The following is a 24,999-nucleotide window of genomic DNA, read 5'->3' as shown; positions in this document are numbered from 1 at the left end:
TGGTCCCCACGCGATGAAATGTGCGTCGGTTGAAGAAAAAGAGAGCTTTTTAACACTTCAGTTTGACAAATTTTTTGAAAGAGGCAGAGACGAAGTAACTTACGATGTAAAGACAGATCAGGTAGATTTAGTTTGTTCTTCATAGTGGATACAGAAGCGTTGCGGGAATAATTTGATAGAATAAACCGGGCTGCGCGATTCTGAACAGATTCAAGGGAAGCGATTAGTATGGACTGACTGGGGTCCCAGATGCTGGATGAATATTCTAGTTTTGGTAGGACTAAATTTTTGTAAGGAGGTTGTGGCCAAGTACTGCACCAGGGTGGCCAATCCTGCTCTGGTGAGGGAGTGTGTTACCGATTCTGGTCACCGGGATCAGGCCACACTCCAGGCATGTTTGTGCAATTTTATCAACACGCACATTTTTTTTTAATCCGGTGGAAAATTGCCGGCACCGGGATTCGAACCACGGACCTGTTCTACCTCTACGCCACCGCTGCATCTGCCAAAGACTTGAAAAATTATAGACCGATCAGCTTACTGTCCGTTGCCGACAAACTATTTACTAAGGTAATCGCAAAGAGAATCAGGAACACCTTAGACTTCTGTCAAGCAAAGGACCAGGCAGGATTCCGCAAAGGCTACTCAACAATAGATCATATACACACTATCAATCAGGTGATAGAGAAATGTGTGGAATATAACCAACCCTTATATATAGCTTTCATTGATTACGAGAAAGCGTTTTATTCTGTCGAAACCTCATCAGTCATGGAGGCATTACGGAATCAGCGTGTAGATGAGCCGTATGTGAAATACTGAAAGATATCTATAGCGGCTCCACAGCCACCGTAGTCCTCCATAAAGCAAGCAACAAAATCCCAATAAAGAAAGGCGTCAGGCAGGGAGATACAATCTCTCCAATGCTATTCACAGCGTGTTTACAGGAGGTATTCAGAGACCTGGATTGGGAAGAATTGGGGATAAAAGTTAATGGAGAATACCTTAGTAACTTGCGATTCGCTGATGATATTGCCTTGCTTAGTAACTCAGGGGGCCAATTGCAATGCATGCTCACTGACCTGGAGAGGAAAAGCAGAAGAGTGGGTTTAAAAATTAATCTGCAGAAAACTAAAGTAATGTTAACAGTCTCGGAAGAGAACAGCAATTTACAATAGGCAATGAGGCACTGGAAGTCGTAAGGGAATACATCTACTTAGGGCAGGTAATGACGGCGGATCCGGATCATGAGACGGAAATAATCAGAAGAATAAGAATGGGCTGGGGTGCGTTTGGCAGGCATTCTCAGATCATGAACAGCAGGTTGCCGTTATCCCTCAAGAGAAAATGATATAATAGCTGTGTCTTACCAGTAATCACCTACGGGGCAGAAACCTGGAGGCTTACGAAAAGGGTTCTACTCAAATTGAGGACAACGCAACGAGCTATGGAAAGACGAATGATAGGTGTAACGTTAAGGGATAAGAAAAGAGCAGATTGAGTGAGGGAACAAACGCGAGTTAATGACATTTTAGTTGAAATCCAGAGAAAGAAATGGGCATGGTCAGGACATGTAATGAGGAGGGAAGATAACCGATGGTAATTAAGGGTCACGGACTAGATTCCAAGGGAAGAGAAGCGTAGCATGTGGCGGCAGAAAGTTAGGTGGGCGGATGAGATTAAGAAGTTTGCAGGGACGGCATGGCCACAATTAATACTTGACCGGGATTCTTGGAGAAGTATGGGAGAGGCCTTTGCCCTGCAGTGGGCGTAACCAGGCTGCTGCTGCTGATGATGATGATGAAGTTTTTGTAAAGAATTATTTTAAAGAAGACGGCGCTTTGGAAAACGTTCGGCGCAAGTAGCCAAGAGTGCGGTTAGCATTGCGGGTTACGTAATCAACGTGCATGTTCCAGGATAGGTCTTTAGTAATATTAACGCCAAGGTACCTGTAGGAGTTAACGGGATTCAAGGGGGCCCTTTCAAGGTAATAACTGCTGTTTGTACTGTGAGGGCGCCGGGTTATTCTCATAGTTTTACATTTATTAACGTTTGATTGCATAAGCCATTTGTCACACCATAGCGATAATTTATCGATATCTTTTTGGATATTTAGTGAATCAGACAAATTCCTTATTTTGTTGTAAATTACGCAGTCATCTGCAAAAAGCTTAAATGATGTAAAAACAATACTGTCAGGAAGATCATTTATATATACAAAAATCAACAAAGGGCCCAGTACAGACCCCTGGGGTACGCCGGACGTAACAGAAGAAAGAGCAGAAGAATATTTGTTAGCAGTTACATACTGAGTACGGTTTGAAAGAAAGTCTTTAATCCAGTTAAGTACGCTAGTGTTGATACTAGTAAGCTTGAAAAGCTTACTAGTGTCACATAACTAAGCTTGAAAAGGAGTAAGTCATGAGGTACTGAGTCAAATTCCTTGGCGAAATCGAGAAAAATGCAGTCTATATCGAAACCGAGGTCAGTAGCTATAAACAGATCATTAGTAAACGTTTGTAGTTGGGTCTCACACGAAAGCATTTTCCTAAATCCATGTTGAGAATTATTAAAAAAATAATTGTTCTCCCAAAATTCAATTAGCTACAAATGTATGATGTGTTCTGTCATTTTGCATGGTATGCTAGTCAGTGAGATCGGATGATAGTTATCTTTTCAATGAGCATCACCCGATTTGAAGATAGGGACCACCTTCCCCACCTTCCAGTCCCTGGGTAATGTGGAACACCGTAAGGATTGTTCAAAAAGTTTTGAGCGTATGATTGCTGAGCACACTGTGGTTATTTTTGCATCTTTGAGTTGAGTAGGTCAGCACAAGCGGAAGAGGAGACCTTCAGATTGTCGAAGCTCGGTAACGCTAACCTGATCTATAACAATGGGGTCCATAGGGGGAAAGTTTTGGTCAGGTAAGATGTAAGATGTTTTGTGTAGCATCGATTCCTGTTCGGCGTGGGTTCTGCATACTTTTTTTTTTCATTGTGCGAAGGTAGCACTGAAAGAAGAAATATGTTTTCTATAACACTCTCAATTACATGTGGTCTCTCTCTGTGCAGCAACTGAATCTAAATCAAGTTCGCCTCGGCCTGCCTTTAAGGTGTCACATATTTGCAAAGTCGGAGATCGGCACCTGTGTTCCTTTATTCGTGGCGATTGTCACACGTCATCGAGCAAGTTATAAAGGCGAGGGTATCGACGTTAACGCGGGCGGCAAAGACACAAAGCCACATGTATTTTCGGTATCGAGCCACTAAAACATTATAAGTGGCTGCTTGGAAGTTAAGAGGATGAAGTAGATGCCACGTACCGCTGCTTTGGAGAGACGGCATCATGAAAATAATTGGAGCAGCGAACACATTGAAGAGGACAATGTGACCGGGCACGACGCACAAGATGTATAGATCACAAATGCAGTAGACAGGATGGCGTGAATATTCAGCGTAGCAATTAGGCCGCCCAAGTAATCCGTATAGAGGACACAGGAACGTCAAGTGGCAAAAAATATGAATTCGAAGCAGCGGCGCAGGTAAAATATATAGTGAACACTCAACCGGAAGAGCTTGCCCTAACGGAAATGGCACTACTATACATTGCAGAGATCTGGTGCAATTGATAATCTTCTGTTGTTTTCCTTCTGTTATCAAAAATGCAGTGGTATGAATAGGAATTTTAGTGAAACAAGTTCTCCAGCTTTTATAACATGCTGTTCGGAGTGCCAGACGAACATGTATCTATATGCTGGCAAGAATGCCTCATATTCAAATAAAAACAGCCACGTTTATTTACTGATAAAACGCAGTTTAATATAATATGTTTTTGTTAAGACATTCACCGATGATTACGATACTCCCTCATGCGAGATTTGAGCGCAGCTGCATATGTGTGTTCTTTTCACTATATGCTGAGTGGAAAAATGAGAGAGGCATGAATTGTACGTACATTTCATCGGCAGAGGAAGTACTTCACCAGTGGCGTCGCGCTCATTGTTCAGTGAACTGGCTAACGCTATTGCGCATTAGGATTATATTCTTACGCGGTAATAATAATCAGAACGACACAATGCGTACCTGTTAGGTACGAATTTTACTCCTTGTTGGGCGAACTTGTGCACACACAAAGTACTATGCAATTCGCGTCGCTCATACAGTCAGATTACAGACACTGTAGCGCCATGGAGTATCATGGGCGGTACATTCCTCCTCAGTTTCACTCGTTTTGCTCTTCACTATTTAGCCATACGCTCCTCCTCTGCGTTCTTCATGCTTGTGTTGCGCCGTCCTCCTCCACTTTCCTGCCCGCGCTGTCTTTGCCATCACCGTCGTTTCATCTCCAGCTGCCTTCCGCGTTCGCTTTCATTCTTCGTGGCGTTCGTTCGTTCGGTTACGGCGACGCTCGCCGACGGAACGGACACTTAGGAGCTGCGCTTTAATATGCGAGCGATGCGTGCTCCTCGTAGTATTGCGAGCCAGCAGGTTATATTATTTTTTTAATCCGGCAGTCGTTGACAATACAGCAGGTGAGTGGTGTTGAATCGCACCGCTTATCACCTGACCCGTCCTGGCAGAGTACGCGGCCGCGTTGAAGGCGGCTGAGGAATCGCTACGATTGCGATCGTCTAGTCGGGCGCCTAGCGTGTTTTTAGCCGTGCAACGTGTTTGTTTCGTTGTTACCATCAGTTGGTTCAATTGAACTATATAAGGCTGTATAAAAAATCGAATAAGTTTACTTTTTGTGGGAAGGAACGAGCTTTTTAGTTCATTAGGGAAGTAATAATTTTCTTGTTTAAGGAAACAATTAAGAGTAGTTAGAACGTGCGACGTAATTGTTTATCGGTAAAGGCTATCAATACGAGATGTCGAAGGGGTAAATATTCAATCTCGGCTGGTATCCATCTTTGTTAGATTTTATGTGTCAGAATCCGCACGTATTCAGGGGCGCATTAAACTCTCCAGAGGTGGCACTTCGTAAGTAACGCAACGGACAGTGCCTTGACCGTGGTAGTATTGCCAACGCGGCACGGTGAATCCGATGCTCCATAGGTCACAAGGAGGATGGTGGTTGCTCGGTGCAGATCTGTAGTGAACTGGGCTATACATGGCGAGACAAAGCTCTTTGTGGAACCGAGAAAAAAAAAGGGGGGGGGGGGGGGGAGGGGGCGGGTTGACTTTCAATAATAAGCACCTCATCATGGAACCGGGTTTACTTGATGGATCTAGACGTTACGCAAAGGTCGGGCCGTATTGGAGGCGCGTTAGTGTATGTCATGTCTATGCTGCACTGATGTCGCGCGTTGCTGCATGCACGAACAAGGCGTAATAGATATACCGCATAAAATTTGTCACATTTGTTGCTGGCTAGACCGCTTTTTATTCGTCTGTGTACCGTAATAGAGTGCAGGATTTTGACCTCTTGCCTTCGCGTGTGTGTTCTTTAGCTGACTGTTTGTGTTTTGGTTAAAGTGTCCTAACGTTTACAATCGCGAATGATTTCCTTTTTTTACCTTGTTATCGCTTCACTATGAAGGTCCTTACGACATTATAATATGAGTGGATGAAGCAATCAATCAACCAACAAATTAATCAATAAAATAGACAAACGAATGAATCAACGGCGGATCAACACTTATGCAGTTCGTTTAGTTACTAAGCTCAGTTTCTCCTTGCCAGAACGAAACCCTGTTTTTTTAAATTGCAGGACCTGCTACAATCCTCGTCCGAGTTCCTGCACGAGGCCACTGGTGGTCGTGTTTTCCTCAAGCAAGTCGTCTTTCAGTTCCCGGAAACGTGGCCGGAGCGGAGCACAGCTCGAAGCGTGCCTAAATTTTCCTTCTCAACGAGCGATGTTCGTGTTGAAGCTTTTAAAAGTGTTCGCAAGGAACATTACTTCAGCACAGAGCTACGAGGGAGGTGTGGAAAACGCGGTGATTTCATTCGCGTTTCACCCCACGTCCTGGCGGAGCTGAACGCTACCAAAAAGGCCCTCAGCGACGCAAGTACAAAATTTTCCTATCCACTTTCCTATCCAAATATCAAAAATAAAAAAAATCATACATTACTACTATTACTATATTGCTACTAATACAACTACTACTAAATATAATCAATCAACTGGTTATTATGAAGTCCAAGAACAGTTATGGGTCTTTCCGTACTGGTTCACATAAAAATATAATAATTATAATACTAATATTGATTTCTGACTCAAGAAATACAGAGAGGGAAGCTGCAGAAAAAGCTTTCATAAACAAATTGACATGGCTGCAGCACCTAAATGCAGAGCAGCAGCGACAGGCTATTCAAAGCAATTCATCGCACACTTTACGGCTTCATGCTAAAATAAAAATTAACACAATAGCAAGAACATCAGGAGACCAAAGAAAATATAATGCGTACTTATGTACGGAAAGAGCAAATTACTTAATTACAAGCATAATTACTCATATTTAATACCAACGTGAAATATGATGCCTTGAAGGACACAATGTATGACAAGAATAGTGCAAAACAGTATAAATTCAGCTAACAAAAGATTTTATATGAAGCTTAAGCACATGCGAAAATTCCTGCATGGTACATGCCTATAAATATGATGTTTGCATGGAACGATTGGCTGGTTGGGTACAAGTAAACAAGTTGAAGTTAGATAATTCGAACGCGTTGAGAAGGGAACGAAGTGTATGTGGAGGCGCTCTTTGGGGGGGGGCGGTAGGGGGGGTGAGGGGTCTCGTCAAAAGGCGTTCTGTTGGCACCACCTGGTTTTCAGGGTGTCTGCAATGGTAGCTCTTTTTATTTTCTTGCAAGTTTGCGAGATGTCTAATAGGATTTATAATATTGCTACGCGATATTCCCACGCACTGAAACACGGATCCTGCCAAGCATGGCACAAAGTGCCATAAAGACGGGGAAGACGATGATCAGAGCAACGCTCGTGTTGTTGTTCTACCATATAGCCTGCAGCCGTCTCTCTCTGTATTTATTTTGTAAATGCAATTTCTTACACCTTTTGGCTACTCTCAACCCCAAGGCATTTTGGTGGGAGGTGCGGGCTACCCACATGGTACAACAAAGCTCCACAGCGTCAAACGCTTGCCTTCCTCTACAATGGCGGAAGAGGGCTCGGCGCCCACTAAGGCGACTGCAATGACAACGGTCGTCCTGGGTGAGCTAAAAACACAGGCACAATCGATGGGACTGAGAATGTCGATATCGAGGAGTGGCTACCCCTGTGCGAGCGTGGAAGTAAGAATAATCACTGGGATAAGACGAGCATGTTATCAAACATATTTTTTACCTGAAAGGAACAGCGAAGGTGTGGTTTGAGAGTAACGGAGACGAAATTGGCAGCTAGGATGCATGCAAGGAAACGATGCATTCCTCCTTCGGCAAATGTGCAGGTAGAAAGGCAGCAGCAAAAGAAGGAGTGGTATATCGTGTGCAGGCAGCGACAGAGTTATACCTGACTTTACAGGACGTGCTGGCTTTTTGCCGCAAGGCCGACGACAACATGACCGAGTCTGAGAAAGTGGGCCACGTGATAAAGGGCATAGCAGATGATGCCTTCAATCTGCTAAGCTGCAAAGATTGCGATTGCGGCATCGTCGATGCCATCATCCAAGAGTGCAACCGCTTTGAGCCCGCGAAAAGTCGACGGATTGCCCTTCATTTCGCTCGTCTTTGGAACGCTGCAGCAACGTGGCCGTAGAAAGACGTACCTAAGCCGTCAGCGCCGCTCACCGTCGAACACGGGAAGATCATCTGAAGTGAACTTGGACGCTATAACTTAAATCTATTGCAAACTTTTCTATTCCAATTCTGCCATTAGCCCTCCGCGATTGGTCAAAAGCGTTTTTGGACAACCCCCACTTCACCTGTCTGTGACGCGATGTCACGAGAACGGTGATAGGTCCCTATCTGATGTGACGTGTACACACTGATTATGCATGATTTGACCGAACAAACGAAAAAATTATTTCTGATTCGATGCATTTTCGCCATTAGCCTTCGGCCACTGGTCAAACGTTTTCGGGCGGCACCTACTTCACCTGCCTGTCACGCGACGTCACAAAACCGCAAAATCTCTCCGCCCCCCATCAAGGTGACGTGTACGCGTTAAAGATGCATTAATATGCCGAACAAAACTGAATTTTCTTCTGAATAGCTGCAGGCTGCCCCGTTCCTAAGCAATAAAAGATAGCCGCCATCGATCGCTCAGGCACTGGCTAATCGCACTTACCAGAGAGCGTAGGTTTTTTTGCATGTAATAAATCTTTTTGCTTTTCATTGTAACGTTTTCGAGCACTTTCGGAACGTTTACGACCTCGTTCTGCCAGCTCTTCCTTACGGAGGATCTGTTTTACCATCATCCTTAAGCTTCCGTTGCATGCCGCCGCGATTGTCCACGAGCCACCGTAAGCTAAGAAAGGGAAATCGGACCAATCGGCGCCTGCACCACCCTTTTCATTCCGTCATCGGTTGTCAGTGAAGTGGCTCGTCCCCGTCGAATCCCTCTCCACTTGAGCGTGATCCTCACCTCTTGTGAGCCAATTAGATAAGACAAGCCGCTCAGTGTAGGCAATGTTATTCGTTCTTCAAGCAAACAAAAGGTACCTCCTATGGACGAGGAGAGCGTTTGATTGGTCTGTTGAGACAACCCTGCTGGTGACCGCCCAGTGCTTGCGTCAGCAGTTACGCAAATTTGACGTCAGGAGATTGGAATAAAAACATATTGAAATAGTTTTATGTTATAGGGCCCCTTGACGCTCTGGCTGCTGCTTCTACGTGAGGCCGTACCTGTGACCATAGCTCCCATATGGTGCCGCTAGTCCAAGCTGTCATTCATCAGGAGCTTTTGAATGCTGGCCTGGAGCCTGTATACGCCGCAGATCCAGCCGAGTGGAGGACTGCTGATGGCCGTCCCATTTCCTTGAACTGCCGTCGTATTGGGCACGTGGTCCGCCATTGGTATAGCCGGTGGTATTGGTATCCCGCGCCCTTTGGGTAAAACCGTCTCTCTGACATGGATCGTGGTTCATTTCAGCCCAACCGCAAGCCTCCCCAAACCATCGGCGACAACGTTCCCGCCATGCCGTATCGTTGTTCACCATCCCCATGTGGTCACCAGTCCCGTTCCCCGCTGCTTCGTCGCCAATCATCTCACTCGCGCCAATTCATCCGCCTTACATCGCCGATTGAACAACTAGCCTGCCAAATCCATTGACCACACTGCAGATTAGAACGAACCTGTTAGGCGTCAAACTGCAAGATGCACGTGTTGTTGCTCTCGTGTACACTGTGGCTCAGATATCAGTGATAAATTTGGAGCTTCGTCGCCGCCTTAAGAAGTACCCAACCCCAACTGCAGTACCGTTCATTCGCGTCGCCGATGGCGGAACGTTTCTCGTGCTAGGGATGTGCTCCGCTCGAATAACTATTGCTGAGGGATCCACGAGCGTACTACTTGCCGTGCTCGACAAGTTCTCCCATGATCTCATCCTCAGTATGGATTTCCTGTCTGCCCATTCTGATTTAATATCTGTGGAACCGGCTTTCTTCAGCTAGATCTACCGTGCTTCCATGACGCTGCTTCAGAGCGCCAACAGCGCTCGTGCTCAGTGGATAACGTTCGTCTACCTCCTCAAGCCATTATATATGTGAACTTAGGGTATTTTTCTCCCATTCCCGATGGCGGTTTACATCTCGACCCCGATCATTGACGTCTTATTCACCAAAACGTCGCTCTTCCTCTCGCTCTTATTAGAGTTACCGATAATCGAACGTCTCCACCCATATTGGACTGTATTGGATAAGTTTATTGAATGGGACTTTATTGAATAAGTTGCATGCTAGTGCATGCAACTTATCCCAAGCGGCATGACTCTAGCCCACTGTCTTCTGTCGATGAGTGTGTCGTTTCTGCATTCATCAACGGCGTGTCTTTGTCTTAGGCCTCTTCTCTTTCCTCGCACAATTTCTTCGACGGTAATATTGACAAGGTGATAGCGTGCGACTTCCTTCCTGCCCAGGCCGCCCATATGCGGTGCACATTGTAGTCCTACCGCCAGATCTTTGACTTTAATGACCATCCTTTCGCACATACATATGTGGTCACTCATAAGATAAATATTGGAGACGCCAGCCCAATCATACGACGTCCTTATCGTGTGTCCTATGCCGAGCGAGAAGTCATACAGTGTGAAGTCAACAAGATGCTCACAAAAGACGACAGTGAACTTTCATGCAGTCTATGGGCGTCACTGGTTGTCCTAGTCAGGAACAAAGATGGCAGCTGGCGCTTCTGCATAGACTACCGCCACATAAAATAACGCGCAAGGACGTCTACCATGTGCCGCGGATCGATGACGCTCACGAGTGTCTACACGGCTCTGCCTACTTCTGTTCTATCAACCGGAGGTCAGGATACTGGCAGATATCCGTCGAAGATCAAGGCCGTGAAAAGGCCGCATTTGTTACGCCCGATGGGCTCTACGAGTTTAAGGTGATGCCTTTTAAGCTTTGTAATGCCCCAGCCGCATTTGAAGGGATGATCGACTCCCACCTTCGTGGATGCAAATGGTCAGCATGCCTGTGTTACCTTGCTAATGTAATAGTCTTCTCACCGACATATAAAAGCCGTCTTAGCCGCTCATCGGCAGTTCTTGAAGTTTTTCGGCAAGCTGGCCTTCAGCTCAGTTCTGCCAAATGCCGTCTTTGCCCCGGCAAAATGCTTGACTACCTTGCGAGTGCTGAAGGCGTGCAACCTGACCCAGAAAAAAATTATTTCGTCAAACACTTACCTATGCCACGTTCCATTAAAGGAGGTTTTATATGGCGCGATTTTCAGTCAGCAACACAGCGGATTCCGTCGTTCAGCGACCGCTGCCATGTCGTGGGCTCTGCGCGACTGGATTCTGAGAAGTTGGTCGCGCCATCGCTGAGCCGCAACGATCGGCTCGATGTGGGCGTGGCAATGTGCGACGAAACAAAGCGCCTAAAATAGGCAATTTCCTCTTTTTCTACGCGTTGGTAGCTCTGTGGAGCAATGTCGCGCGCCAGGTTTAGCTACGTTTTAATCGGGAGTGCCCACCAACGTTCGGGGCTTAAGAGATCCATAAACATTTTTCCTTTCTTCCGCCTGCGCAATTCGTTTTAAAGGAGAAGCCGCACGCTATCCCAGTCGGGAGAAGGAAGCCGCTTCTACACGGAACCAGAGCAACGGCGGTCGTCACCACCATCGATAAACTTGTCACAGGCGCGTCGATACGGACGACGAATACAGCCGAAGCAGAAGAAGTGGCCGTGGCCCTCGCACTCGCACAACCGGGAGTGAGGACCGTTGTCACAGACTCCCAGACCGCCTACGCAAGCTACCGCAAGGGGAACATCTCTTCCGTGGCACTAGCGATCCTCAACAAATGCAAATCACCGGGGCGGGCCGTTGAGCTCGTGTGGATCCCGGCTCACTCGCAAGTGGAAGGCAACGCACTCGCCGACCACTATGCCCGAGAACTATCGATCCGGGCCGAGGACGAGCCAGGGCTACCGCACCCCGTGACAAGCTACAAAGACATCACGCAAATGTACAGAAGCGGCAGATGTAGGCTTCCCCGTCCGCATCCGCAACTCAACCGAATTCAGCAAACGATCGTGCGACGCATGCAAGCGGGGTCGCTAACGAATCCAGTGCTCTTGCATAAGATGTTCCCAACAGAGCATGACACTTCATGCCCTTTTTGCAGACGGTCAAAAGGCACTCTAGCACACATCCTTGCAGAGTGCACTAAGCTCAAGAACCCCCCACCATCCCTACCCCCCACCCTCCCCAGCCCCAACCCCCCCGAGCGATGGGAGACCTTGTTGTCCAGCCCCGACCTACCGACCCAGCTCGCGCTGGCGGCTAGGGGCCAGGAACTGCTGGACACATATGGGACCTGAGAATAAGGTTCCACCCCATCTGGTGCCAGCGCGCACCACCCGTCACTAAGGGCTCAGCACAAAAGTTGATTCTCTCTCTCTCTACATAAGGCACATACCCAGTTTATCGCCACCATCGTCAACGTCTTCATCGCTACAAATTCAGCCAGCTACTTGTACATGCACATTCAATAGTAGCTTAATTGTCAATCGACAAAAGCAAATGCTCATCCAGGAGAAAAGTTGTGGCTACCAGAGTAACAAGGAAACTAGGGTATACTGAAGGGAACCACCCCACCAATGCCGCACAAGCCGCATGCTTACACTTGGGATTTGTGCAGCAGCGCCTCACTCACCGTATCGGCAAGCTGTCGTGAAGTCTCAACGCTTTTAAACGTTAAAAAAATGACGTACCTATTTTATTATCGAACAATAATGGGGCAATTCAAATATTTTGCTAGTTTCCATGTTGTTCTTAGTTAACGATGCAGGCATGAATACTTCGCGAGCAGGAGGCAGCCTTGCGCATCGCTGCGACAGAAATCGCGCTGTCGCACACGCATGTGAAAGCTGTCAGCAAAAATCTCTCTGCGACGAGCGCTGCTGAATGAATTTTTTCGCCCCAATCGCACCATGTGAAACATCCTACAATCGGACGGAGCTTTGTCGGCTTCTGCTCCTTTTTTCGATGTTTTGTGAAGCACTCCGCCGACGTTGCCCGTCCACTTACGCTACTATAGAAGAAAGAACCGCCATTTACTTGGGGTCCTGAACCGGCCAGTGCGTATCACATGGTCGCGACTTACGTCACCATTCATCTTGGCCCATTTAGACCCGTCAGCCCCGACTGAACTTCGCACCCACACCAATGGACATGGCATCGGCGCTGTTATAGTCCAGCAGCAAAATTAAGGCTGAGATGCCTCATCGCCTATGCCAGTCACCTTCTTTCCTCTTCAGAGTACAAATTTTCGATCACTAAGTGCGAGTGCCTCGCAGTCGTTTGGGCTATCGGCGAAATTCTACCATACTTGTTCGGCCGCACCTTTTCGGTCTTCACAGGCCACCATGCGCTTTGCTGGTAGTCTTCCCTCAAATATGCGACTAGACGTCTTGGTCGCTGGGCACTGAAAGTCCAATAATGAAGATTCGATGTCACTTACAAGCCTGGCAGACTTCCCCAGGATGCCGACTGCCTGTCCTGTGATCCAGTGGATCCTCCCGTCTTGTCACCCCACGATTCGGACCCCTGTGTATTAGCGATATAGGATTTCACTGACATACGCAGCGAAATCCTCCGCCATGCCGATTTGCGGTCAATTATCCACCGCATACGCTTTCATCACTCGGCCCCTTCGCTACAATTATTCATGCTTTGTGACGGAATTTTATACAGATGCAATGCCAGCTACGATGTCCCAGAGCTTCTGGTTGTTCACAAAACACTCCGTTCCACTTTTGTCGAAATGCTTTATGACGCCCCCACCGCTGGAGATCTCGGAGCGACTCGTACGATCGCCTTCGGCGTTGGTTATTCTCGCCACGTCTCCACCGCTCTGTGCGTCGATACGTTGTTCCTTGTGAGTGCTGCCAGTGCCGGAAGCATCCATCCTGGTCGCCAGCCGGTCTAGTTTAGCCCATGGACATTCACGGTGTCCTGTTCTATCGCGTCGGCCTTGATCTCATCGGGGCATTCGCAATATCTCTGACTTGGAACAAGTGAATTTCCGTAGCTACGGACTACGCTACACGATGCGCTATGACGCCGGAACGGCCGACAAGCTGTGCCACTGACGTTGCAGGATTTCGCATTTACGACTTTATCATTCACTACGGCGCTCTTCGACAGCTACTGACCAACCATGGTCACTCATTTCTGTCCCAAGTCGTTGACGACATTGTTCGTTCTTGTTTTACCATACGTCACAAGCTAACCACTTCCTACCATCCACAAACCAATGGGCTTACCGAGCGCCTGAAGCGCACGCTGACCACAATGCCTTTGATTTACGTTTTTTCAGGCCACCGTGATTGGGACAGCACCTTGCCTTATGTGACATTTGCCTACCACTCGTCACGCCATGACACCACTGGCTTTTCTCCCTTTCATCTCTTGATTGTCCGCCATTCCACATTGTCCTTCGAGACCCTTTTAACATCACCTGTGCACCCAGTTACAGACTACGTCCGCGTTGCAGCTTTTCGGTATGAAGTTTAGTAGAACTTGTTGTTGGGCGAGTTGGTAGGTATTAGCGAACATTGTTTAACTGCGCGAGCAAACGAACCACAAAGACAGCGAGGGACAAGGACGGGCGCAGTATGAAACGGGTGGCCAGATTGCAAGGAATCGTGTCTGTGCCTCCCAGCTGTCCCAGAAGGCCAGCTACGGTCGTTATTACAAAGTTGTTAATTACTCATCGGGCTCTTTGGTCCTCCTCTGAATGTCTGCGCCACGTTGGCTTGTCGTCAAAGCTTCTTTCCCGCTGCTCCGGGCATTATAAGGTCCTACGCCAGATCACTGACGTCACGTACGACATCGCTCCATCGGAGAGTCGATCATCTGGCGCGTCCGCCACTGATATCGCGCACGTCTCTTGACTGAGGCATTACGTTGCCGGATACGAACCTACTGCTCCTTAAGTGCCCAGATGGCGCTCTCGCCGGAGGGGGTTTGATGTTACGGGCTATTACCGCGCACTGAAGCACGCATCCTTCCGAGCATGGGAGAATTCGCCAGAAAGACGGGTAAGACAATAAGAGTAGCGCTCGTGTTGTTCTGCCATCTAGCCTGCAGCCGTATCTCTCTGTGTATATTTTGTAAGCACAATTTCCTATCCCTTTTGGCTACTCTCATACACGTGGAAATATTTTTGTTTCCATTTTAAAATGAACCCTCGGGCTATACTGATACATATCAAGGATTTTGACGATACCCATTTCAAGGAAAGAGAGCTTTGTGGTTGCTCCATGGTTTGCATTAAAGGCATTACGAAGAAACTCCTTTTTTGCAAGATATGGTGTTGCAGTACTTGAGATGAAACATAGGCGTGGCAAATATGGTCGTCAAAACCAAGTGAGATTGGAAAGCAGAAAGGAACAGGGAAACACAAGACCAGGAGCCGGACGTAAAAGGGAGCTAGCCATAGACCATGATAATCAACATTAACCAAGCAGAAATGATAAAATTAGAAATATGTCAATAGAGGCAGAAAAACTGTTGCATGTTTTTTCGAGTGGAGCCTAGGAGAAGTATCTAATTGAGAAAGGACATGCGGCAAACAAGGAACGTTGTTTGGATAATTTATGGGTGGTAAAATCGCGTGTCATCAAGAAGCTTCAGACAATATATAATATTATGAAGCGCCATATACAGAAAGAGAAAGACTGATTTTAAACATGTTGATCATAAAATTGTGAGTTGAGGTATATTTTAGAGGGTTGGCTAACGGTCACCAGAAGGGTAATAAATATTTGAAAATATTTATTTCAAAGCGTACACTTAGGGCAGAATCAACTTTGTATGTCCCACCTCGCACTCCAGAAGCATGCTCTAAAAGTGAAAGGCACACAGCAGAATAAAATTTCAGAAAGGCAAGAGGGGAGTGGAGGTCATCACATATACGACAAACAATAGAAATAGGGCGAAGGGCACGCTCTTCCGAATAGTTCACGTGTGACGAGAAACTTAGTGTTTTGAGAAATTACACACCAAGACATTTCATTTCATCAACCCTGGGCAGCGGAGCACGACAAAAGGTATATGAAAATCTCACACGGGGTTTTTCGCGTATAACAACACCATATTTTTGGAGGCACTTACGAGTAGCTTAGTGTCTTTGTGCCAGTTTGAAAGCGAAAAAAAAAAGCATTTCTCGAGGTAAATGCAGTCGTCAGCACTTTTGACAGCGTTATCCAGCTTTAGTCAGCACATAGAAGGAATGAAGAGCGCTGAATTGCTGACGTAGTCATTTACGAACAGTACGAATAGTTGAGGGCCATTAAATGATCATGCAGGAACCTTGCTATTGGTCTCTTAGCTAAGAGCCCTGCCTATTTATGCCAACGAAGCATGACCTATTGCTTAGGTAATCTGATACTAGGACAGTGATGGAATAAGGTATATCCATTTGGATGAGGTTTGTAGTGAACAGCTCATGAGAGAAAATAGTCTACTTAGGTCAAAATAAACGGCGTCTAATTTGCTCCTAGTATGTATCACAATGGAAGCATGGGTAATAATGTTTGCAAGTTTGTAGTTGTGAAATGCCCTGGCACAAAGCGATGCTGTTGATGTAGAAAATGCGCTTAGCAGGAATATAAAGCCGCAAATGAAATCGAATCTCAAGCATTTTTAACGCAGCGCCGAGGATAGCTATAGGATTGTGGTTACTAACGACCCTTACAGCAACCGATTTGCGCACGCGCACTACCCATGGTACCTTCGGATATTCAAGAAAAGTACGAGGATTTAGGGAACTGTTATATATGCTTGTGAGAAAAGAGACATGTATGCTTCCATGCATAAAATAGAGTGCGCTGGGGATACCATCAGCGCCAGCAGAATGGCATGGTTTGAGGCGCTTCTTATATTTTAAAAGAATGTCTTTATGGACTCATAGCGTACCCACTGTGCCGCATTGTTAAGGGAGGTTACTTATGGTTGAAGTGTCTTGAAAACTAAATGCATAATATACATGTTCTGCACGGGCTTCAGCAGTGCTGGAGACAAAACAGACATTTCCTTCAAGGCACACATGTTCAGCGTTCTTTTTACAACAGCCAAGAGCGCACGCACCTTGACAAATATTGTGAATTACGTGTCATGACGGCTTCGATACATTCACTGAGGTCACACTGACCAATGGTATATTACATTATTTAATGGTATTCAATCTCTCAAACATCGTTTACTTACCGTGCCCAGAAACAACCCTATTGGCTGGGGGGGGGGGGGGGGAGGGGTGCACTCATATTAAAAGAATACGAAGGAAAATCTTCCTGCGAATATATGTTTAAACAAACAACAAAGAGAATGAATAAAATGGACCATTGTGCAGAGTACATACCAGGCGCCAGCAAATACTATAGAAAAAGAGGAGAAAGGTACTTGAACAACGTGTGAACTATGACACAACGTAAAGCCCGTTGTAATAATAATCGATCAATCCATACATAAGTAATTCAATCAATCATTCATTCATTTATATAGCATACCCAGTAACAAACCCCATGACATAATGCTGACACGCGCATCAAAAAAACAAAAACAAAAAAACGGACTGCATGGAAATAAAAGTACAGAAAACAATAGGCACAATTTTCAAAGAACAACTGTGTACATACAAAAAGTGCAAGGGGAATATTACAGAAAAAGGAGGAGCAGGTCAGTTAAACTGCGAAACTGCGAGATGTGCGAAACTATTCCACCACAACGCAAAGCTCGGAAAAGAACGATGGCACCACCTTATGAAAAAAGTCTGAGATTTGGAAACTAGGTGTATCCGCCGCTGTTGCTCAGTGGCCGTGGTGCTGGGCGTCTAAGCATGAAGTCGCAGAATCGGATCTCGGCCGCAGTGGCCGCATTTCTATGTGGACGAAATGAGAAAACAACCGTGTAGCTTAGGTTTAGTTGCACATGAAACAACCGCAAGTGGTCCAAATTTCCGGACTCCTCCACTACGGCGTTCTTCTTAATCAGACCGTAATTTTCGCACGTAAAATCACGTAATTTTATTTGTTTTAACCTAGGCTTACCTATTGCTCCATATATTGGAGATGGTTGAGTGTTGGCCATGACAGGTAGGAAGATGTAAAGATTCGCTGTCGAGCTTAAGTCGAGCTTAAACCATAAGTGTAAGCGCTGCAATAACATGGTGAAAAAGAGGGGCACGTTAATTGCTGAATTTGGAGAAGTCTAAATAATGCTTGACTTCAACCATGTAAATCGGAATGTCGCATGTTTTATGTATGCCTTTACGTCATCTACGTTCAACTGAATCATTTATTCGCAAATATTAGCTGTGGTCAAGTGCATACATCAGTGGCCCTCATTGCATACTCTCATTAGAAAAGGGCCCTCGCAAAGGCGCATCTTTTCAATAGAGTTGACTCAAACTCTTGCATTTCAGCCTACGCCTTCGTCAATGAATGGGCCCGTTACCGGTATGGTGTGTTTTATGAGTATGGGCGCTTGGGACACAAGACGTACCCAATGTCCTACTGCCCGTGTTGCAATAAGGTGAGATCCCGGCATTTGATTCTTCGTTGTAGCGCACTGCATTGCTTCCATATTAAAGGGAAGCTGAAGAGTCTGTCGAATTCAATAAGACGCTCATATACGGATGCGGGAACCTTATAAACCATGTAGGTAAAATTTGGGTTTTTTTTTTCAATTAGGAGCGACGTAATCGTAATTGCGCTGTAGCTCCGCCGCCCGTTGAGTGAGCGAGCGGAGCGGAGACCGGAAACCGCGTTGCTGTGACGTCAACTCTGTTTCGTTCCTTCGCAGCGTCCGCGACCGTGCGTGACCGCGCTTGTTTCTGCGTGCGTGCCATCGTAATCTGCTTCCATCGACCCTGCATTCCTTTGGTGGTGCGTCTGCGCGTATGTAGAGTGGTAGTCAACGTGCGTGGTTGTCAACGTGAGTGGTAATGAACGTGAGTGGTAGTCAACGTGAGTGGTAGTCAACAGATGAAGGTCACTACACGTACTGCATGAACCGGGAAGCTTTTCACGCGTTTAAACCGTCTTTGTAAATTGCCGACAGCTTTGGACAGCGCATAAATGCCGACGATCACATCCTCGCTTACGTTCCACGAGCAGGCACGCAGGAACACAACACTACAGTTGTTTGACCGGAAACGAGATCACTAGATCGGCGAAAGATCGGCGAGATCACTAGGTCACTTTGCAAAAAACATTCTCACCAAAGAGCATTTCCAACACGACGAAAAACACAGAGCACGGGACAAGCGCTGACTGCTAAGACCTTTATTGAAGGCCACATAAATATATGCAACTCGCATCGGGGTGAAAGACAGAAAGGGAGAAAGGGAAGTCGAATCATCACAAATAAACTCTTGCTGCATGTGAGCCACAAGCGTAAAGCTACACAAATTTAAAATAGAAAATGCGACACAATCCCAATAGATTGACTTTTAAAGAACTTGAGCTACCACTTTATACCTTGTTTTTCTTCCAGGAAGTGGTACGTTGGAACTCGTGCTCGGATAGGATTCAGCATCGGATTATAAATGAAGATATGTGCACATTTCACGACCACTGTTATGCCACTGAAAATTGCGTCGTCGTGGCAACTCAACCAGAACATGACCCCGTTAAATCGTCGATCATGTACCTGCCACGTCTCGAGAATGTAAGTTTTCTGTAGTTAGTTCTATCAGGTGTGTAGTTTTGATAACAGCCCTAATGATCGACGGAACGTTTGACAGAGCGTGCTGTTTGCCTCCTGAAAGATAAACAGAAGACGGCTTCTATCACTTTTGCGTTTCTTATTTTGCCTTTTGAGACTTTCGCATACAGCCAGAATGCTTGAAATGTGTAAAAACAACTTATAATATGTGTTTAAGACAATTATTGATACCGCACAAAATGCCTAATACGTTTAGTGTTTCCGCATCGTGTCGCGTGTACGTGTGAAAGGCCGGTCCCGCTGCGCTTTTGTCTGTGCGGCGCAATTTAGGAGCCCATGATACCAGCCGCTGGGAATATGCTCTCTCGTAAGCGCACTGCGTCACTGGCGATAAGAACTCACTGACGATTACGAAACACCCTAATGTGAAATGTGAGCGTTGCTCTACACGTGTTTTCATTTCCCAACATACTGGCTGGCGCGGATAATGTCTTGTGCGGCACTTTGCAAACGGGACGAAGTGTGGAGCGACTGCCTCACTAATAGGGAGATCACGTGAAGCAGCGCGTGGATAACGCGTGGGCGCAATCCATAGCGGCCGCCGCAGAGAGATATTCCAGGTGACGTGCGCTACTCTGGCGTCATCTCGTAGGAATAGTAACCGCAGTGCGCGACCTGCACGGCACCTTTGACGGTTTCACCATACACTCTTCCTCCTCTTACTGACGCATGATTCTGCTACACCCTCCTCCTTCGCTTTCGTCCTCGCGCTCTCTTCACTCTCTCCGCTTTTTTTCATCCACCATTGCGCTCCGCGTTCGTATTTCATCTGCTGCGTTCGTTCGCTCGGTTACGCTCGGAACGTCGACACCAGACACAGGAACGGGCGCCGAAGAACTGCACTAAAAAAAAAAAAAAAACTATTGGTGGGAACTCTCTGAACGGAACTGTGGATGATATCCGGAGCATTATACGGCGTTTACGGCGTTTGGTGTAGTGCGGAATATGTTATTTACTGGTAAGATTCGTGTGAGGGTTATGCTGATGTAGTGTACGGTATTTATATATGCGTGATGAGTACGAGCAGTTATGCATATACAGACATTGCAAAAAGCAATCTTATGATACCTTCAGCAGATGCTCGAGGGACGGGCCGCAGCAAAATTACGATGAGGTGTCGGCACTCTTGGCCCGAGCTTGTGTCTGCCTGGCGATCTCGTTCCAGTGAACATACAACGTAAATAGCCACTTTCGTTTGTGTCTTTCCACGCATAGCTTCACCAAGCTCCGCAGCGGCCGGTGCATAGAGCTTGTTTTTATAATCCTTTGAAGAAAGTCAGTTTAAACTTTCCATTACTTGCGCACTCTTCATCTTGCTCGCCCTGCACCTGCTAACCCGTTCCACATGTTTCAACAGTGAAATACCTCGGCGTTTTCATCGACAGTGACTTCACATGGAATACTCATCTGGCCCACATATGCTCAAGATTACGTGCAGTTTCATGTACATTATACAATATCAGATATTGCATGCCGCTCTCCGTTCGTAAAATGGTTTTGCAAGCTTTGGGTTACGGTATGCTTCGCTATGGGATTATGCTGCATGGTCACTGCGCGATTCGATGGAAAAATAGTCAACTCTATCCTTCGATCTATTCTGAAAATTACTGGCTATGATTTAGGTTTAACCACCGGCATCGACCTTTTCAAAGCCATAAGGTTGCCAGATTTTAACGCCCTTCTAACGTAAACCGCCATCCAGAGGCATTACTGGTCGCACAAATACAAGGTCGAATATGTTCCTGCTCGTTGTCTCCGGCCGAAAGACCGTTTTCGGGTGCCTCGCTGCTCTAGCAATACAGTCAGCGCACTCATAAATACTTATCCCTTCCTCTCTCAATTAACTACCAGCAACTGCCTTTCCCGCGAAATCAAAATATAAATTAAAACAAATTCTTTGTCGCATTAACCTCTAAGCCATTACACGGTCGGTCCTTTCCTGTGTATTGAAACCCTACATTACTTTAGGGTACTGGAGCAAATACGTCAATTTATTTGTTTCATGATACACCTACTGATGTGTGTGAATAGAGCGTGTAAAGAGTACTTTTCTTTTGCTTCAGTGCCCTGCTCCCTGCTGATCTCATATGTATATTCCTGTCTGTTTTTTTGGTTCCTATTTCGATTGTTTTTTCTTGGCTGTTGTCAATAGTGTCACGTGGTAGTGACGGTGAAGAAAGAAGCAATACGGTGGAATACAAAACTAGCTTTTATTGGGCGAACCTGTGCCCGCAAAACAGGCTACACTTAAGGGCCGTTTATAGTCCGACGTAACGAACGCGCGCACGCGCGCGCGCTCACGCTACGTCACGTCGGCGAAAACGACACCTCTATAGTCGGGCGCACCGGCGCAGCTAACGTAACCGGCGGTGTCCAACGCGCCCCGACGGGCTCGGCGCCCATTTGGCTCCGGAGCCATTCGCGCGTCGAAGTCGGCGGAACTCTCGCACCACAATGCATTGCGCGTGAAGAAAAAGGCGCCAACACAACTCCACAGACGGCTTTTGCGGATGGCGCGCGACTTGGGGAACCTTCTGCGCATGCTCTGAAGATAGCAGCCTACGGCGCGCGCGTTGAAGTATAGAGGGGATGGCATCTCGGCTGGCGCAGCGCAACCGACGCAGCGTGACTGACCGCGAACGACGCTCGCCCGCGCGCCGATAACGTCGGACTATAAACGGGCCTTAAGCAGCGAAACGTGGTTGCCCGATAAAGATAAGTACACGTGTCAATAGGATAGGATAGGATAGGAATAACTTTAATAAAGTGCCGGCAAACGACGATTTAACGAGTCGTGACGCTGGCCAAGCGTCGACCCAGGGTTATATTCTACTATGCACTAGGCTTGGCCTTTTCGAGCGCACCACGGGCCTGCTGGACGGCCCATAGTTGTGAGTCCTTGTCTGTAGACTGCAGTGCACTTTGAAGTTCTGGCGGGTAAGTCCTGGAGGTAGCTGCCGTCGGGAACCTAGCATAGACCCACATGATGTGACATTGGTCCGCCGGACCCGCTGCACAAGCACCGCACAGCCCACTCGGATAGAGCTCTGGGTGAAGCACGTGCAGCATTGCGGGGGCGAGGAGTGACGCGGTCTGTATTTGTCTTAAGATTACGGCCTCCTCCCGACTGAGTGCCGGGTGGGGAGGCGGCATTGTCCGTCGAGCTAAGCAGTAACAATAGGATAATTGATAGTTTTTAAGTGATATACAAACGCCTGATGTATGTTTTCTTGCTCTGTATAAAGAATGCTGGGTTATGTTACTTTCCAGCGCAGGATACACAGTTTTTTTTCATTTTTGCCTCCTAATTACTGTTTGTGTTTCTCTTCTGTCCCGTGCCTGTTAACAATGATTCTGCATATCGTGTTATCCGTGATATTACATTGTGTTGAACGCTGTTTGTCGGCTGTGCCCCGCAAGCCCAATGCGGCTTTGGCAGGCCTATTATGTATTAGTGCTCGCGGAATTCCTGTGTCAATAAATTATTATTATTATTATTATTATTATTATTATTATTATTATTATTATTATTATTATTATTATTATTGTTGTTGTTGTTGTTGTTGTTGTTGTTGTAGCCATGGCTCCCTGTGAAGAGCCGCATCAGCAACGGTTGTGGGTCGTGACACTGCTCTAATCGTCACGTTTACCCCCTGTCGCAACCCTGATCTGTCCTGAAGGGGCACTACCTTTAGGATAGATCAAGGGCTATGAATGTGTCAAGCTATTAACAGGTCGGACCCAACAATTATGTTCCGCAATGTTATCTTTTATCTCAGCGGCATCTTAGCGTGTGGCTCCGAACATATGAATACGATATCACCAGCTGGGACATTTGGAATGAAAAACTACACGAACTGTTCAGCGACACCTTTGAGTGCAAGGCTGCCACGAAAGAGGCTCTTGTGACTCGCGTTCAGACATCTACAGAGGCGTACATTCCACGCAACCAAGACCCCTTGGCTTTTTGCCGCAAAGCTGACGAGGCGATGTCTGAAGCAGATGAAGTGCGTAATACAAAAGAGAATCGCGGATGACGCTTTCCATTTGCGTGTATTTGGCAACGCTTCCACTATTGATGCCATCCTAAAGGAATACAGTCGCCTTGAACAAGCTAATAGCCGCCGTATAACGCAGCACATCACACAGGTGCAGCTGGGAAGACGTGAATGCCGATCGCGTCAGCTCATTACCTGTGACGATGTAAGCCGCATTGTTCGCTGCGACCTCGAGGCCACCTGTTCGCTAACCTTCACCGCGACTTCTCCTGATCGGCCAGCAACCACGCTGCCAATCATTCAGGCCGTTGTCGTTAATTAGAGAACATAGGTCTCAACTGCGTGTGTTCGTCAACTCAATCCAGCGTTTCTCAGTTCTCTAGTGGCCCTCTTCGTCTCGGCCAGTCCTTTCCTGCCAGATATCGCAGCCGTCCGAATGGTGTACCCCCGATGAAAAGTTGCCAGATTTAAAGTTGCCAATGCGACTGCTGCCACTGCAGTCGCATTGGCCATGTCGCTCATCACTGCCGCAGACGATGGCCTCCACCGACTTGGATTATGTTGATACTGATTCCCGCACCTTTGAACGATGTTTATGTGTGTATTTTATGTATGTGCTTGCGTCATGCATCTTCAAATAAATGATTTAGTCACAAAATGCACCTGTGGCCATGCGCAAACCCCAGTAGCGCTCATTGCATACTTTCACTAGAAAAAGCCCCTCGCAAAGCCGGATATTTTCAACAGTGCTGACTCAAACGTTTTTGCATTTCATCCTACGTCTTCGCGAATGAATAGGCCCATTTTGGCTACGGTCTGTTTTATGAGTAAGGGCACTTGGGACACAAGACGCACCCATTGTCGTACTGCCTGTGTTGCAATAAGGTGGGATCCCACCATTTGATTCGAGATTTGATGCACGGAGGGTGGCATAGTTCCCTATTCCATCCACCGTGAACTCATTGCCGGTGATGCCCCAGCTCTGACCCTTCACTACGGTTGCTCACAATCACCTCGTCGCCTTCAATCTCGTTTGCCCGCACCCGTGGCTAACTTCGCTGCCTATCGCCGCCCCCCCCACCCAGCCGGAAAACAAAGCACTGCAGCTTCTGAAGTTGAAGCTGTGTTGCCGACCCTGTCCTCGAATCCTCTGCTCATATTACCTACGAATCATAACCTTCATGACGTTGGCGTTAACGGCTATCCTGTGAATGCATTTATCGATGGAGGAGCCCATATTTCTATGATAAGTGCTATCTTCCGACGACGACTTAGAAAGCTCCTCACCTCAGCGTCGGCAAGAGTTGTCCCCGTTGCGGATGGTCTTACTGCCCCTACCGCTTGTGTGCGCATGTTACGTGTCAACATCACGGGCACCTACACTCCTGCCCTCTTCACCGTGATTGCACATTGCCCCACGACCTAATTATCGGACTCGATTCTCTCTCCGCGCATTCCACACTTTTTGACTGCTTTACCATGCAGTACCCTTCGCCTTGAGTCGCCGACTTTCGCAGAACCTTGAAACCCACCCCGTGCCACTTGCGCCCCACCGGCTTAGCCACCTGTCACCAACGTCGTTAGCGTGCATTCATTTCTCGTCTTACCCACCTGCTCCTGAAGGGGAGTACCTCTCCCCTCT

General features: G+C 47.0%; 1 protein-coding gene across 5 annotated transcripts in view; it reads left to right on the top strand.

The window, feature by feature from the left end:
• The window catches only part of LOC135907494 (calcium-activated chloride channel regulator 1-like), a 158,352-nt gene that overhangs the window by 26,438 nt on the left and 106,915 nt on the right, over positions 1 to 24,999 (top strand). For all 5 annotated transcript variants that reach the window (XM_065439194.2, XM_070520899.1, XM_065439193.2 and 2 more), the window contains 3 exons: positions 5,713 to 6,010; positions 18,056 to 18,165; positions 19,129 to 19,302. In XM_065439194.2, the coding sequence (XP_065295266.1) occupies positions 5,713 to 6,010; positions 18,056 to 18,165; positions 19,129 to 19,302 (582 nt within the window). The remainder of the gene's footprint in view (positions 1 to 5,712; positions 6,011 to 18,055; positions 18,166 to 19,128; positions 19,303 to 24,999) is intronic.

This window comes from Dermacentor albipictus, chromosome 6 (genome assembly GCF_038994185.2).
Source record: "Dermacentor albipictus isolate Rhodes 1998 colony chromosome 6, USDA_Dalb.pri_finalv2, whole genome shotgun sequence".
Classification (NCBI taxonomy): Eukaryota; Metazoa; Arthropoda; class Arachnida; order Ixodida; family Ixodidae; genus Dermacentor; species Dermacentor albipictus.
The sequence above is the reverse complement of the archived record's forward strand: the minus strand, read 5'-3'. Positions and strand labels throughout refer to the sequence as shown.